Source organism: Thermobia domestica, chromosome 16, assembly GCF_964235325.1.
Source record: "Thermobia domestica chromosome 16, izTheDome1.hap1.1, whole genome shotgun sequence".
NCBI lineage: Eukaryota > Metazoa > Arthropoda > Insecta > Zygentoma > Lepismatidae > Thermobia > Thermobia domestica.
The window spans coordinates 3074389-3089927 of record NC_137469.1 but is presented as its reverse complement, the minus strand read 5'-3'; the positions used below and the strand labels follow the sequence as shown (position 1 = coordinate 3089927).

The 15539-nt window shown below is 36.7% G+C and overlaps 1 protein-coding gene across 2 annotated transcripts in view; it reads right to left on the bottom strand.

Moving 5' to 3' along the window:
* Window positions 1–15539, bottom strand: part of LOC145672399 (uncharacterized) — a 290548-nt gene that overhangs the window by 46743 nt on the left and 228266 nt on the right. For both annotated transcript variants that reach the window (XM_081741553.1, XM_081741554.1), the window contains exon 6: window positions 9876–10045. In XM_081741553.1, coding sequence (XP_081597679.1) covers window positions 9876–10045 — 170 coding nt within the window. The remainder of the gene's footprint in view (window positions 1–9875; window positions 10046–15539) is intronic.

The following is a 15539-nucleotide window of genomic DNA, read 5'->3' as shown; positions in this document are numbered from 1 at the left end:
TGTCCGATACGGCTCCAAAACTGGACGTTAAATGTCCGGAAATTTTTCCTCTTACTAGTCCTATTTTCTGTTCTATTTAGAATATTTTGGAGTGACGAAAGGAATCAATTGTCAATGAACATAGTTAAAGCAGAGTTTATTATTCGCTTTGATATCGATCTATCATGCGCAGAATTTGCTGAAGAGTTAAAAGCAGCAAAATTTATTGAACTTATCAAAAGTATTAAAGGTCAACAAAAGTACATTTTCGAGAGCTATCACTGCTTCATCTTCATCTACATCTTCCAATTAAATAATGCATCCAGATCCAGTAAAAGTGTGTAGGCATTATGAGACATTCTCAGCCCCAGCGAAGCTGGTAAAACTTATTTTCCAAGTATATTTTGAGCAAGCTAATTATATTTGCTTTCTGTTTTAAATACGATGTATTATTGATGGTAGACTACAAAAATTTAATTGTGCCGGCTCAATCAAAGTGAGTTTAATAAATGCTTAAAAAATAACATTAAATTCGAATTCCGAATTGTTTAATTTTGTGAAGTAACCACTTTCAGGCAGTTCATATTTTTGACGAGCGATGATGTCACAGTCTTAAGAGCATACATACTTCATTATAGTGTCCAATATTTCCATTTTCAGAAGTTGGCAACCCTAGTTCGTAGGTTTCCTCAGGATTCTTTCATTTTCCTCCCACATTCACATTCTACCAATTATTTCCTAATTATTCTCTTTTATTACTCATTCGTCTCCTGTAACTGTGAGACGTTAAACTAAACATTTACCGTGCCGCGCACCTTTTCTGCACAAAAACGAAGTCAAAAAACAGGGTGCGCGACATACACGAGGAAATGTAGAATTGACTGAGCCACCAAGGATTTAAAATCACGGGGAGTTTTTATTAACCTAATACTGGAATATTGTAAGTAATTTTACAAGATTAGAAAAGTTTTAAATATAAAATGACAAGTTACAGTTCGTCTTTCCTCTTTGCATCAACCGGCCTTTCAAGAACCACTTGCGGCGACTGTACACTGAATGGATGGCAACTGCAGTACCCGAAACTACGCCAACTGGCCGAATTAAGAAACCTGCACTTCGCCTTTTGCGCGAATGGATTATTAAAGCATGGAATTCAATTCCAGACATCTTGTCGTCCGCAGCTTTAAAAAATGCTGCCTTTCCAATGCCAGCGACAAGAGCGAAGACTTTATTTAGTCCGATGGTGATACGTGCTCCAGCTCCTCGGCGACGAAGAAAGCTAGGCACGGGAGTGATTTCTGTTAATAATCACAGTATTGTTGATTGTCTCTGTGTATAATAATTTTAATGATTAAAAGTAGGATGAAAAATACATTGTACCGTTTTTTTTCTTTTCAGAAAATTGATGTGCGCTGCTTACACGAGTTTTTTTTTTTTCAATTTTAACGTTCCAGAAATTGGGGGTCCGCGGCATACACGCGTAAATACGGTAATTTGTTCTTAAAAGGTTAGTTAGTCACATGTTTTAGGAGTAAAATTTGTATTTTATTTGAGAATATAAGCATAATAAATCTTTCTATTGCATTGTTAGAAGCCTTTAAAATTCGAGAGAAAAGAAGATTTGTTTTGGTGTTATTACTGAGGTTGTTACTACTACCATGGTGACCACGACACTTATGCATAAAGTTAATTTTATATAAATAAGAGTCTTATTAAATATCCAAGATGGAAATTCATTTCTTCAATTTTGTAGACAGAAATCACATTAGGACTTCATATAGAATATTTGAAACGCATAGAAAACTGCTTATCGAATTTACAACGCGATGCGAGTGTAATTTTATGTCAAATCAAAAGTGGTGTTGTCCAGTGGTTTTATGCCCCTTTCTTTATTTGAAGATGCTATTGTTTTCTTGACTATAAGATTGAATTCAGGCTACTCGAGCAGAAGTGTCATTTGGGGAGGGCAGGGGACAATGCTCCCTGAGTTTGAAATGAAGTGAAATCTTTGAGTTTTATATACCACAGTTATGCAGTGTAGGCTAAAGGGGACGGTGATGGTGCGAAATTAATGAAACACTGGAATGAAGAAAGTGGGAGAAAACGGGAAGACCCCGAGAAACCCACGCACACGATATTTGTACACCACAAAGCCCATTTGGCGCGAACTAAGATCGAACCAGGGACCCCACGCACCAGAAGTGAACGTTCTACCACTAAACCAGCGTGGCCCCTTCCCCTGACTTTGAGAAACACATGTTTTATTAATCACTTGTATACTAATGTACTAATAAAATATCTTAAAATTCGTACGCCGATGGACAGAATCTGAAATTATTCTCATGTAAGAGCACAAATAATATCAGTAACATTCAAGTACGTATGTATAAAGTACAATGTTAAGTATAAGGTTGTAGTTAGTCAACCAAAATGACATCAGTGTAAGTTGGGTTGCATAATACGCTCTTACATTAAAAATTCAGTCATCTTAATATGAAAATGAATCAATATTTGACGCATGAGACCCAGACGTTAGGTTTTAAAGATTGGGTTCCAGCTCCAGCTTAGCACCTAAGCTGAGTAGGATGAAGCCTGGGTAGGCATATTTGGGTCTTTCTGCCCCACCTTTAATGTTATAGAATAAATTAATATTTTGTGCTAGAAGTTTCCCATGGGGCCGTTTCTGCATTGCAGATCATAATATACTTTTCTACAGCGATCCAATCTCGTAAAAGTGTACTCAATAATGAGACTGTGTGTAGCCGTGGCTGAGCGCTGGTATATGAGTGCACGTTGACCAGGGGCCCACCAGGGTTCACCGGGTACGGAGCCCCCAAAACTTTCTAACTCAACATACATTTGTACACTTTTCTCAACAAAAGTATACTTGCTTAACAGGGAAATGATTGATGTACTATGAACATTTGACCTTACACTGCATCTGTACTCTTTCTGTTATAGAAACAATGTAGTTTTATCATTTTTTCCGAAAATATAAGTGGAAATATATTACAATTACTTATCGTCTTTTCGGTTCAGAATAATACCTGTTCAATAGACGTAGTGGCTTGTAGTCCCCAAAGTTTGGACTTGTCCCCAACAAAAAGTTCTGGGTGTGAGCCTGACGTTGCCCTATCTTACTGCCTTATCTATACGTGTGTTTTAGTATATTTCCGGTGAAGTATGAGAGATATGACACGTAAAAGTAAGTGTTTTAACTCTTCCTAGACTATTGCACTAATTTTGATAGTTTTTGGTACCTGAGTGGGTCCTCTTCGAACAGATTTTTTTTTATCACATTACCGGCAAAGAGGGTGAAGGCGTGAGGGCGATTGCATACAAAAATAATCGAAACCGATCAATATTAGTGTGAAATCCATAGTTTTTGGAGTTGCTGAGATTATTACTAACTCCCAACGTTGTTGAAATCCAAGTTGGGCCCTATTAGCACGGTGTCGGGAGAGTGTGCCATTTAAAAATAATAGAAAATATTTGTTATTAATTTCCAATCTATGAGTCGAATAGTGACTCTGACGATGCCGTTTAAGTTCAACTTTATCTTCAATCCGTATCCTAACGGGAGGAAGTGGTTCAAACACTTCACATAAAGCTATTGTCCCCGTGAGAACGGGCACTTCAGCTAGTATTCAAATAAAAATATAATGTCGCGGACGCTCATCCATAATCATCGTTAAACTTTGTCCATGATTGCACTTTTAGTTCAATATTCTTCAAAGGACATTCAACGAACAGCGAAAGGAAATGATGGATATTTCAAAACTAAATTGTGATTAATTAATGAATTCTTTATCTGTAAAACTGCTATGTAATTCCGTCTTTGAAATGATTGCCAAGCACTGAAGTCAGCTAGTTTTCACAATTCAATGTGTAAGATCATGCATTGACAAATATGATGACAAGAAGTGGTTTTCAGAGGTACACGTCTTTAAGTATTTCACCACGAATACAGGAAGTTCCATAACCTCGCCTCGAATTGAGTAACAAAACTACTGGGCTTTTCCAAAGCATCGAAGATCGATCAGGAGGAACGCCTTGTTATTAGTGTGTATTATATTTCTCATCAAGATTACATCAATAAGTTGAAGGTATGTACATGTTTCATATTTGTCAATGCCTAGTCTTGAGTCAGTGCTTGGGAAGTTTCAAATAGACACCATTGAACTGAAAATTACACACATTAAAGACATTCCCCACAAATCCTATTCTTTCATTCCAATAGAAAAGATTAATCATAAATAATGTATTGGTGTATGAAGTATCGATGTCCAGGTTATTAAGAAAGATGGTTATTGCTATGATACCTCTTGCATACGTCCCATTCTATGTAAAACATAGATAACTCATAGCATAACCGCAATAATAAAATTAAAAATATAAAAAAATTGTATATGAGTTAAAAAGTAAATATTGGCGGCATAGATTATTGCCTGTAAGGTGAGACAGCATGATTACATCAGGTAATTGCATTTCTAGTACTTTGAATTCTTTGCCTGTCCTTACCCTTTGTTAAGGTACCAGTTGTAGAGAGCTTCGAGTCACTGGTCGTGGTGTCCTCTAAAAACCAATGTTGCAAAGTGATATAATGTTAACTACCTATTTGATCTTTTCTAAAAATGTTTAATGTTGTTGTTCTTTAACAAATGAACACATATCTCAACAAGAAGTTTAGTAGAATGCCACTTTTCAACGCCTGCCTGGGTTTTTGACCACATGCTAAGAAGATTCTTGATTTCAGCAGTAGGAGTGGTTTGGTTTGGTTAGGTTAGGTCAGGATACGTGGTGTACAAGTGACCACTTATTTGGAAATAGTGCTTCTTATACGTTCGAGAATATTGTAATGTCTATACGGTAGAGACAATAACAGTCCGGAATTTATCCCTTCAGCAAATTTATTGTATAATTAGTACAAAGTTTCTTTGAATATACCAACATAATATATATCAGAATCTTCCTTATAACAAGTAAGGTGAAGGAAGGAAATGCTTTTGCACGGTAACCATTTAGCTCATGGCAGCCTCTAGGGCGTCTGTAGCGACTTCAGGATACGATACTTTAGTAACCCTTTTAACTCACGGAAGCATCTACAGATTCAGGTTGTAGTTAGGAGTCGTCCAGCTTCCTAGCTCATGGCAGCCTCTTGGGATTTGGGCAAGGGAATACTCCTTCGTCCAGAACGACCTCAGGAGCAGGTGTAGGTTAAGTGATCAGTGGTCAAGTGATGTTTCGGTCCTCGTCAGGTCCATTTTTAATAGGTGATTTCTGGGTATCTCGTTCCTCCTCGGACCCCATCGTGCTGGCTTCGTGTCTTCCTGTTTACTTCATCTGTTTGTATTGATGATTGTAAACAGTAGCACGTGTTATATGCGTATAACATGTGCTCACTCTGAAAGGGGGGTTCTTTACAGTATGTCAAATATTACAAGAAACTTTTTAAACATACTTTGGAAGAAATTTCCGTAAAACCAAATCCCTAGCGGGTAGCTGAAAGCAAAGATACAGCCAGAATGCAAGAACTTAACTTTTTTCAAGCGAAGTTTTCTTAGTGCACATAATTTTGTTCATATTTCACAAATAAAGATTTCATTCATAAACCTATAATATGCTATGAATAATGTTCCATTAAAAGATCCAGATGGAGTACTTTCCTCTTGGATGTGAGTTTTTCTTGAACAACAATTTTCTCACCAATAACTCGGACAATTTTGTTCATATTTCATTAACAAACCTACGATATGGTATAAATAATTTTTCATTTAATAACTAGTAAGGGGTAGTTTGCTCCTAGAATGGTTTCTTCGATATAAAATTTCCCGAAGACGCTTGCTATAATTTTGTTTAAACTTCGTAAATAAATGTTTCCATAATAACTACAGTATGATATGAATTAATTTAAGAATTGAGAGTGACAAAGTCTAGTGCGGTGGCCCGTACCCTTTATTTTTAGGCCTAATTAACTCTTCCATACGTTTTGAATCCGTACTAGACTCGGTGGGAACTTAAACACGAACATATCGAGGACATTGAATTAGTTAATGCAAAAAGAGCTTCACTCAAAGAAACTTAGTTTTGAGAAAAATAAGGAAAACATTGCAGTTTTGAAACTATAAAATCTTTTTTTTTCGTGTAGATACAAATTACATTAATCGAATGCTGTATTAAAAACACTTTTATGCTCTTTATCATGATAAAAAAAATGTTTTCACTGTGGACTGAAGCCCTGTATGCATGTAAGTTTATTCTTTTTTGCTCTTTTTTAACATAAAAGTGTGTAAGACGTTTTCTGGGCCAGGTTCCAGATGTTGGAGCTCTACCAACCGAATGGGACGAAGTCAAGAGCTAATGCCACTAACATATAAAACAAATATAATTCTGCATATACAAAGAGCTTCAGTCACTGACGCTGCATAGAATAATCGAAGTTGACATCTGTTTATAAAATATTAAACCAATGAAAGTAAAGGTTTTTATGCATAGAAACATAGGGTTTTTATGCATAGTAAAGGTTTTTATGTATGCATTGCAACTACACAACACCGGCTGACCTTTCGGCCCCAGACGGCTTCCCGATCGAACGTCAGCGCCAACCTCAGGAATGGAACTTTGTGCAAGATCTGGGAAGTACGACGACCCTTAAGGGTAAGTAATACTCCCGAAAGTATTGTTTTCGCGCGCTATCCTAGCCAACTGTCGAGTGTGATGTATTATCATGGGGGTCAAGGTGGAACAAAACGGGACCTGCGGGACTTCTAACCACCTTCGCTCAGCTATGTTTCGTAACATAAGTAAATTATTTTAATCTTATTTTAATGAAAAAAAGTGTAATGAAATTTTTTAAAATAAAACTTTCTTTGGTCCGGGTTTGAACCCACGCCTAAAGCAACTTTAATTACTAGCCCACTCGGCCACGAGGGGCGAGAGCATCTGGCGTTTGCTTTCTGCTATATATATGCTACGTGGCGAGAAACGGATAACGCCAACCAACCAGAACCGTGTACTTAGTTCCTACTTCCGGCTGGGAGTATTATTTCTCTGAAGGAGTCATGAACTACGGTAAGTCGAAAGCTCGGGTTCAATTCTCGGTCCAGTAACACATTCTTTCTTCTTTTAACTTTGTTATTTGCAGCAGCTCAGCATGTTGGACTGTCAGCGATGCAAATACGCTAGTTGTCGCCTAGAGCAAGAACTCGCCTTAGCGATCCCCTGACCAACCAAACCAAAATGCTCCCCCAAATATTTGCCCAATTTTGCGCCCTCCCAATCTGGCGCCCGGGACACAGGCCCGTTTGCCGCCTATAGTTTCGTCACTGGATTCAGTCCTCTGTAAAAGTGTCCAGTGACGTCACTTTGACAGGACACAACACTGGAACGTTAATGTTAATATTTTCAATAAATTCCTCTCCTAAAAGTTTAAAAAAGAGAGAGAGACAAGACCATTCGGATCAATAAGTTTTGTGGTGCCCGCAGTTAACTTGTTGCTCCGAGAATGACCTCATTTCTTCTATAATGGACGGAGAAGACTTCCCCCTCTTCTTTCACAACTCTTGCGTGATTGAGTCGGTTGAAAGTAGCGGAAAAGTTTCTTCCACTTCCTAGTTCATTGGAAAGTAAATAAAGGTAACGAATGTTGATTTTAATCAGATTGGTTGTTTGAATTGTTGAAGGAAGTTGAAAGGAGGACGAAGGAATGTTTGTAGGTGGAAAGAAGTTCTTTCAATTTCATGGTAGCTTATTTTTGAAAGCAATGCATATTTACAAATTAATAGTTTTATTATTAAATTAAACTAGGTATGCAGTAATTGCAAACTTGGAGCGAAGTGATTGACCTATATTGATTATTCATAGATTTTTTTACCGTATCAATTGTTTTCGTGAACGAACACGAGATGCAAATAGTTTAATTTGCCATATCAGCGTGAAATATAATGGATTTCAAAAAATGTTTGTATTGTTCGCAGAATAATACGAAAAGGGCTTTGCCTTATTTCTAACGCCGAAAATTCTATTTCCCATTGTTTACAATGAGAATTCGCACAACAAATGCTTTAGCAATGCTAAGTCTATGGGCATCTCGTTTTTCGGTAATTATTCCTCAATGGCATGTCCTATCAGGACATACGATCCCTTATGACACTTACCGCGCTCTCTCGAATCCAAATTTGGTTAATGCCAAATTTGGTTAATGTTGGTTTAGGCATCTGGAAGTAATATCCGGACAATTGAACCCGTAAGTTCGACTAAAGAGGTACTTCGCTCCAAGTAATTGATTTCGTTTTGGTTTCGCACTCATTCTTTAAAAAAAAAATCGATACATATGATCTGAAAGTATTTTATAGAAACTATTCAGCTTCTACTGAAACCACACTAATTCTGTTGCGCTCATCAGTCCACAAATTTTCCATGATCGAAAAGCTTCAACTACAGTACTGCTTACTGGAATCGGAGTATGAATTCTTCAATTTTAAGCAAATTCGGTGACGCATAACATTTCTGAAAGAAGATAACCGGATTTTTTTCTGTTGGCTTTGTCGATCTGGTGAGATCGGAACCTACATAATTTAATACAGTGGATGCGATTACGGGGCAAGAGGGGTCAGTTTTTTTTTCTTTTTCTTTTCTTTTCTTTTTCTTTTCTTTTCTTTTTTCTTTTCTTTTTCTTTTTTTCTTTTTTTTGAAGTGACCCCTTAATATATAGTTTCATTTGGAAATGTAAAGCTTTGTTATGTATTACTAGTTCATAGTAGAAAAAATGGTCCCATATAATATTCACCATTGCGTGAGTACGTAGAAAGCTACGGGAATTGCGTTTTAATTGCAATTCAAAGCAACTAATATTCCAATAGCGTATTTCTTTCAATGTCGTAATATATGCTTGTAGTATTTACTGCCTTTCATTTCATAAGAGTAATAACACATTTAATGGCATGTATGAAATTAAAAAAAAAGTTTTTCATTAATCCCCATTAATAACTTCTACAAAACAAGCCTCATTATTCATTACTATGATTAATATTATCCTTTCTATTTATTTGTTTTGCAAATTTGTTATTAAATAATCTGATCACACAATTTTCTAGACAGCATTTTAAGATGTTCATGAGCAAGGAATCAAATCTCTTCTTACACTTTCGTTGTTTAAGAGTACAAAGGGCTAGTACCTACTTGCGTTGCTTTTGTCAATTTACCTAATAAAATATGAAATACGATATACGTATTTTAACTGAAAAAGCTAGCATCCTATTAGTTATACAACTTTTCGTCAAACAAAGTGTTAGAAACAACCAGCAAAACTAAAGTTGATACAGTAGAGCGTCGATTATCCGAAGTAATTGGGGGACATGGGTGTTCGGAAGACTTATTTGTTCGGATAATCGAACTGTACTGTACTGTACTGTACTGTACTGTACTTCTACAGCCAGTGCCAAACCGACAGAAGTGTGCTGATTGTTGAAACACAGCGACTGGCGGCTTGGCCGGTCAGCAGCGCCTTATGAAGGCCCCATTAGAAGCAATGTTCCGCCAGCGATGGCTCAGTGCGGCGACTACTGTGGGAAACTTGGTTTGGGAGTGAGGGGGATGATGGACGGTAGGGTGGGAGAGTAACAGGTGCGAGCGAGTACACAGTTCGGTTAAGCGGTCGTTCGGTTGACCGACGTTCGGATAATCGACGCTCTACTGTATACAAATATTCAGATCATGTCTTGCGCCCACACTTTTAACGTCCAATCGCTGCCACTGCTTTAATACCACATAATCATTATTCTTTTTTTCTTGAATGACGTACATGATTAATATATGGCATTTCACATCAATATTTCGCGAAAGCTTAATATATTAAGAACTGAAAGTGCATGAAAGAAGTGGAAAGAAGTACTCACTTTGCAGTCTGGAAGTCTCCTCTGGGTGGGCTGTGCCTGGTCCTCGTTACAGTGGGAGGCTCAGCTTTGCAGGTGTTGAGATATGACATCATCTTTTCATAGTCGATCATTCCGTTGTGGAGAAGGAACTTTGAAAAGATTGCTCGACATGTCTCCTCATCCAACGGGACCTGCAATATTCATTGATGCATCTTATTATTAACATTAAAAACAAATCAACTATAGAAAGAGGAATCACATATTTAAACTGGTACGATAAACTCTAGAGGTTACTTGATTCACACACACATACATACATATATACATACATATATACATACATATACACATACATACATACATACATACACGAGAAAAGGCTTCTCTTTTGATTTCATATATAGTTGTAGCCAGTGGCGTATTTAGGATTTTGTTTCAGGGGGGCTATGCACATATATATAGGGTTCCGAGGAAGACATCGACAAACTTCGCTTACGTGTTCAGGACCCGATTATAAGAAAAACAGTTTATCTGTAGCTTCAGTCAAAAACATCTAATTACAGGGAATGACAATTTAATGCAATTAGTGGAATAGGTCATAGGGTACTTATTTTGCGAGGCGTTTCCGCCCAAAGTAGCAGATATATTTTTTCTTGTATTAGGGTCCTGAATATGTACTCGAAATTATTGGTTTGTTCTCTCAACAACCTATGTGCTTTCTTAAAGAGGTATGGCATCCTAATTTGTTACACAAATTTAACAGAATTGTGATGCAAACCAAAAATTCTATCGTAGAATACGATGCATCTATGTTAATTTATTACCGAAGTGAGCTATTTTTTAAGGCAAAAAAACAGGATAACATAGTCTTTTCTTCACGAGAAAAGGCTTCTCTTTTGATTTCCTATATAGTTGTAGCCAGTGGCGTGTTTAGGATTTTGTTTCAGGGGGGCTATGCACATTCTCCTGAATGGGTATGTATACTGGGTCTATGCAGGTATAATATATACTATATATAAATTTATTTCGGGGAGGGGACTTGAGTCCGATAGCTATCCCCTAAATACGCCACTGGTTGTAGCTTCCGACGTTTTCCTTTAGGTTTCTCTTTATTTCTCAATGAATTAAAGAATGTATTACTTAAGGCTTGCTGTAGAATTGGCAAGAAAGAAACAATGTAGCCTTCGACATTTTATAACATGTAAAAATAAAGCCCGTCAATTGTCTTTCGAAATGCAAGAACTATCTTTTGGTAATTAGATAATTAGCGAAAACAGATAACTTTAACAGTAGGTCTATCCTTCTTTTCTCTCCTTCTGGTATTTGAAGCTGTGGTAAGTAATTCATAAATTGTAGAGTGACTATAAAATCCGTGTTAAGTGCCAAATCGAAAGTGTTGAGTAAGCCCAGATGTTACTTCAGAATTTATATAAAATTTTCAAAAAATGGTTCGGTTTTTCACCGAAACCGGTTTCGTTTTCTCCAAAACCGGTTCAGTTTGTCACCGGATCCGGTTTCGGTTTTCTTCAAAACCGGTTCCGGTTTTTTTTTCAAAATTTGTTCTATTTCTGACCAGAATAATGTTTCGTTGTTCTGCGGAAACCGAATCCGTTTCCACAGAAATAGTTTTGTGTGTTTTCCAAAAGTTTTCAGCGAAAAAAGTTTCGGTGAAAAACCGAACCGGTTTTTGGAGGAAACCGAAACCGGTTTCGGTGAAAACTGAAATGTCAGTTTTTCAGGTTTCGGTTTTTCTAGAAACCGGTTTCCGGTTTTTATAAAAACCGGTTTTGCCCATCCATACTTTAAACAAATGGATGAATGAAGTGGATCCGGTTAACGTTTGGATACAATATGAGTTAGGAAATTAACATTTGTGTGAAGTTGAGTTATTGTGCTTCTCTCACAAAAATGAAGGTTCACTTCGTGGGCTATGTAATTCCAATTTTACTTTTCTTAACGACACTACAGGCTCAGCACTTAATAAAAGAGAGAGAGATAATAAAAAAATCAGTATTGACATTCAAAACTAGCTACCATCTTAGATAATCTGTACAATGACAAACCTAGTACTTAATTATATATGACTGTCATTACTTTTTCTCTATTTTGGTTTTCACGTACGTATGGTAAATACAAAATACGGAAGTATTTCTATCGCTTCCGAATTTGCGATACAAAAATTGTAAGTTATGATGCAAATTTAAATTCGTTTCGTAAATTGCTACGCAAAAATCAAATATAGCAAGAATCAACATTCAGGGAAAAAAGCCACATTGCACGCAGAATATATATTAAGATCCTTATTTGATACTTAAGACTAGCTCAACGGGAACTTAACAAGTTTATCTGTCATTTTGTCCGACATTTTGTACATTACATTTTATCTAGTGCAAATTTTTACTTTGAAGAGAGGTACCACAACTCTACAGTATCCTCAATCAGTTCTATAGACCTATGTCTATGTGTATATCAGGCACGTAGCCAAGGGGGGGGGCGGACCCCCATTCGAGGCTAGAAATTAAAAAATTAAGAAAGGATGAAAGAAACACAAACGAGAAAAAGGAAAAAAATGAAATGAAATATTTGAGTTTTACGTCCCACGGTTATGCCGGTTAGGCTAAAGGAGACGTTGATTATGAGAAATGAATGAAATGAAGAAAGTGGGAGGAAACGGGAGAACCCCGAGAAAACCCACGCACACGGTGTTTGTCCACCACAAAGTTCACTTGGCGGGAGCAGGGTTTGAACCCGAGACCCCAAGCACCAGAGGTGAACGCTCTACCACTGAGCCACCGCGGCCCCCGAGAAAAAGGAAGAATCGTCGTTAAAAATAAAAATAATTTTTCGTTATCTCTTCTCTGCAGTATCAAACATATTATTTCAGAAACAATTTTCTACTGCTCCTTTAACCTGTTATTTGGAACACACAGTAGTTGACGGAAAAGTAAAAAGGAACAGTTAGGCCTATGTGGAAAGAAAGTTCTGTTAACATTTAATTCAACAGAAAAGGAACGCAGACATTATAAAATATTTTACAAGACATAATTGGATATGCACAGTACTTTTTTTTTTAAATAGTTGAGGTCGTAATGAAAGGAAAATTGTTACATTTGGATGAACGAAGAAGGAATGTAGATATTGTAAAACCTTTTTCACTTTTTTATATATCCTCATTTTATTGTCCTAACAAACCAAAATATAGTATGTTGCTAGATTGATAAAGAATCTGGTGAGATAACTACATTATTTTATGTCACCCCCCCCCCATTACGAAATTCTGACTAAACGAACCAATATAAGTTACCTGTAATATAGAATGATCAAGCTCTGGTGTGATAACCACAGTATTTCATGTCACGCCCCCCCCCCCAATTACGAAATCCTGGCTACATGCCTGTGTATATAAAACAGATTAATACGAAATATACAGGAACTTCGCTTTATTCTCAAAAGGGAGCTAGCAATCCAACCACTAATTATCACTATTCGCTTGCAGTTTAATCATACATAATTTAAGGTTAAAATAAACGACCTTTTACTTCAAGTAAGTTAGCACACTTACAGTTTGTGTCACCAAGCACACGTACTAGTTTCTCCTTGATTGTTTGGGGAGTGTTAACTGATATTATCTGGGGGAGGGGGTTCCTCGTAATCTAGGAGTGTTGAGGGTGTAGGAAAATCTATGATTGTGGGAGATGGAGTCTGATTTTTTAATCGAAGCGCCAACTGAAGGCGCATTAAACTTCAACGCCACGCTGGGGTCTACCGGGTTAAGAGAAATAATTGATGTGGACTAAACATTTGATCTTACTCATGGCATATACTATTTTTTTCCTAATAAAAACATTTAGTTTTACTGTTTTTCGTGAGAATATAGATGGCAGTACTTGAATATTACTTATAGTTTTTTTTTTTTTTTTTTTTTTTTGCGATAGAATAACACCCGTTCGATAGTACATGAAGATAGTGTCTTGTATTATTGGACTCTCCCCCGCCAAACCTCGCATCCCTCCTAACAAAAATTTCTGGGTACGCGCCTGAACTAGATCCTGCTCGTTTAAAATCCAATACTCTAGTTGCTTTGTTCTCTTCAACTCCTGAATCGCTTGTCTCGCACAACTTGCACAGGACACAACGGGAGAGAGGAAGACTCAGGTATTGTAACATGAAGAAAGAAAAATCACATTTACTCAGTTTTCGCTGTTTTCAAAATATTGATAATTTGAAATTCCATTGGTTGCAACCATCCATAGGTTCATTATAATTCTAAAGTATCAATTTCATAGAAAAATCCAGTTTTTAAGCACTGGTCATCTTGGACCACTCCGGGAAGTCCTGAAGAGGTTAGCTTTTAGTCTGACAAAAGTAGGACAAAATTTAATTATTTTCGTTATTTAAATCGGAAATAGGAAAATAAAAATACTAGTAAGAAATAAGTTACAGTAAAGCCACGATTATGCGCGGAATTGGCAGTAGCGTCATTTCAGATTTGGCTGTGGGGGGGGGGGGGCAAGACCCCTTGTTATAAGTAAAACTTCGCGTTTTTCACTGACTTGCTACTATTCTATTGATAAAATCTATATAAATCTCAAACTCAGGGGCAAATGCCTCTTTCTGCCCCCCTAAATGACGTCCCTGGGAATTGGATGGCAAGGGCATCGCGGGTAACCACGGGGAAAACACACTAAAAATTAGAGAAAAAATCTCAGCATAAAAACTATGTTTTATTGTACAAAAAACATAATAAAACTTTTAAAATATGTACAGTACAGCAAATCACTCCTCCCAATTCTCGTTTTTCATACCTTACAACAATCGGGTTCTGCTTATCAGAGTAGACTTGCACTTCGAAACGTGCACTATTATTGGAAATATTGATTTTTACAATGCAATTTATTGTACTTATCTACATGCGCAGTGTCTGTCCGCAACGACTACTTACGAAAAAAAATTGAGCACGACTGCAGCAGGGTTTAACCCTTTAATTGACAAGCATTGATAGCATTACCAATAAAATATTTAGTTTGCTTTTATGGTTGAATTATGTCTTCTTGATCATAATTTCGTAATTTTAAAAGTATTTCTGTACTTTGGTTACAAAATACATTATGTTTATTTCAATCCAACATTCCCATAAAATAGGTCTTACGTGGAGCTACTGAGCAACATTGCCCTATTATGGTCAAATATCATAAAAAATACTCTCAATAATTAGCAGCAGTTTCGCTGAAATATTTTCCTACAGAGCAAGAAATCACTAATAAAAAATAAAAAAATGAACTTTTGCAGAACATAGAGCTTCTACAATACTAAATTTGACTGTTCCCTGTTGACGAAGATTAGAAGTATCTAAAGAAGAGACCCGCAAGTCATATATATGAATATTGTATGAAAGCAATAATGCTAATTAAATGATCACTGAAGTTATAATTCATGCGGATAACACAATAAAATGCGATGTTGCTTGAGAGCAACAATAATCCACACCACGGATGATCCGCTCGCGGAAAATAGGGCCTTACTGTATTTTTAGAAATGATCTAATTATGTCATTGGTAACTTTCAATTATATGCAACGACACGAAGATTGTTCAAAATTGTCCTATGACTCCTCTAAAGTGTTTTAGTTTTAGACTTCTAAAGAATGTTATGTAGAAGTTTTGGAAGTGTTATAGAACGTCCATG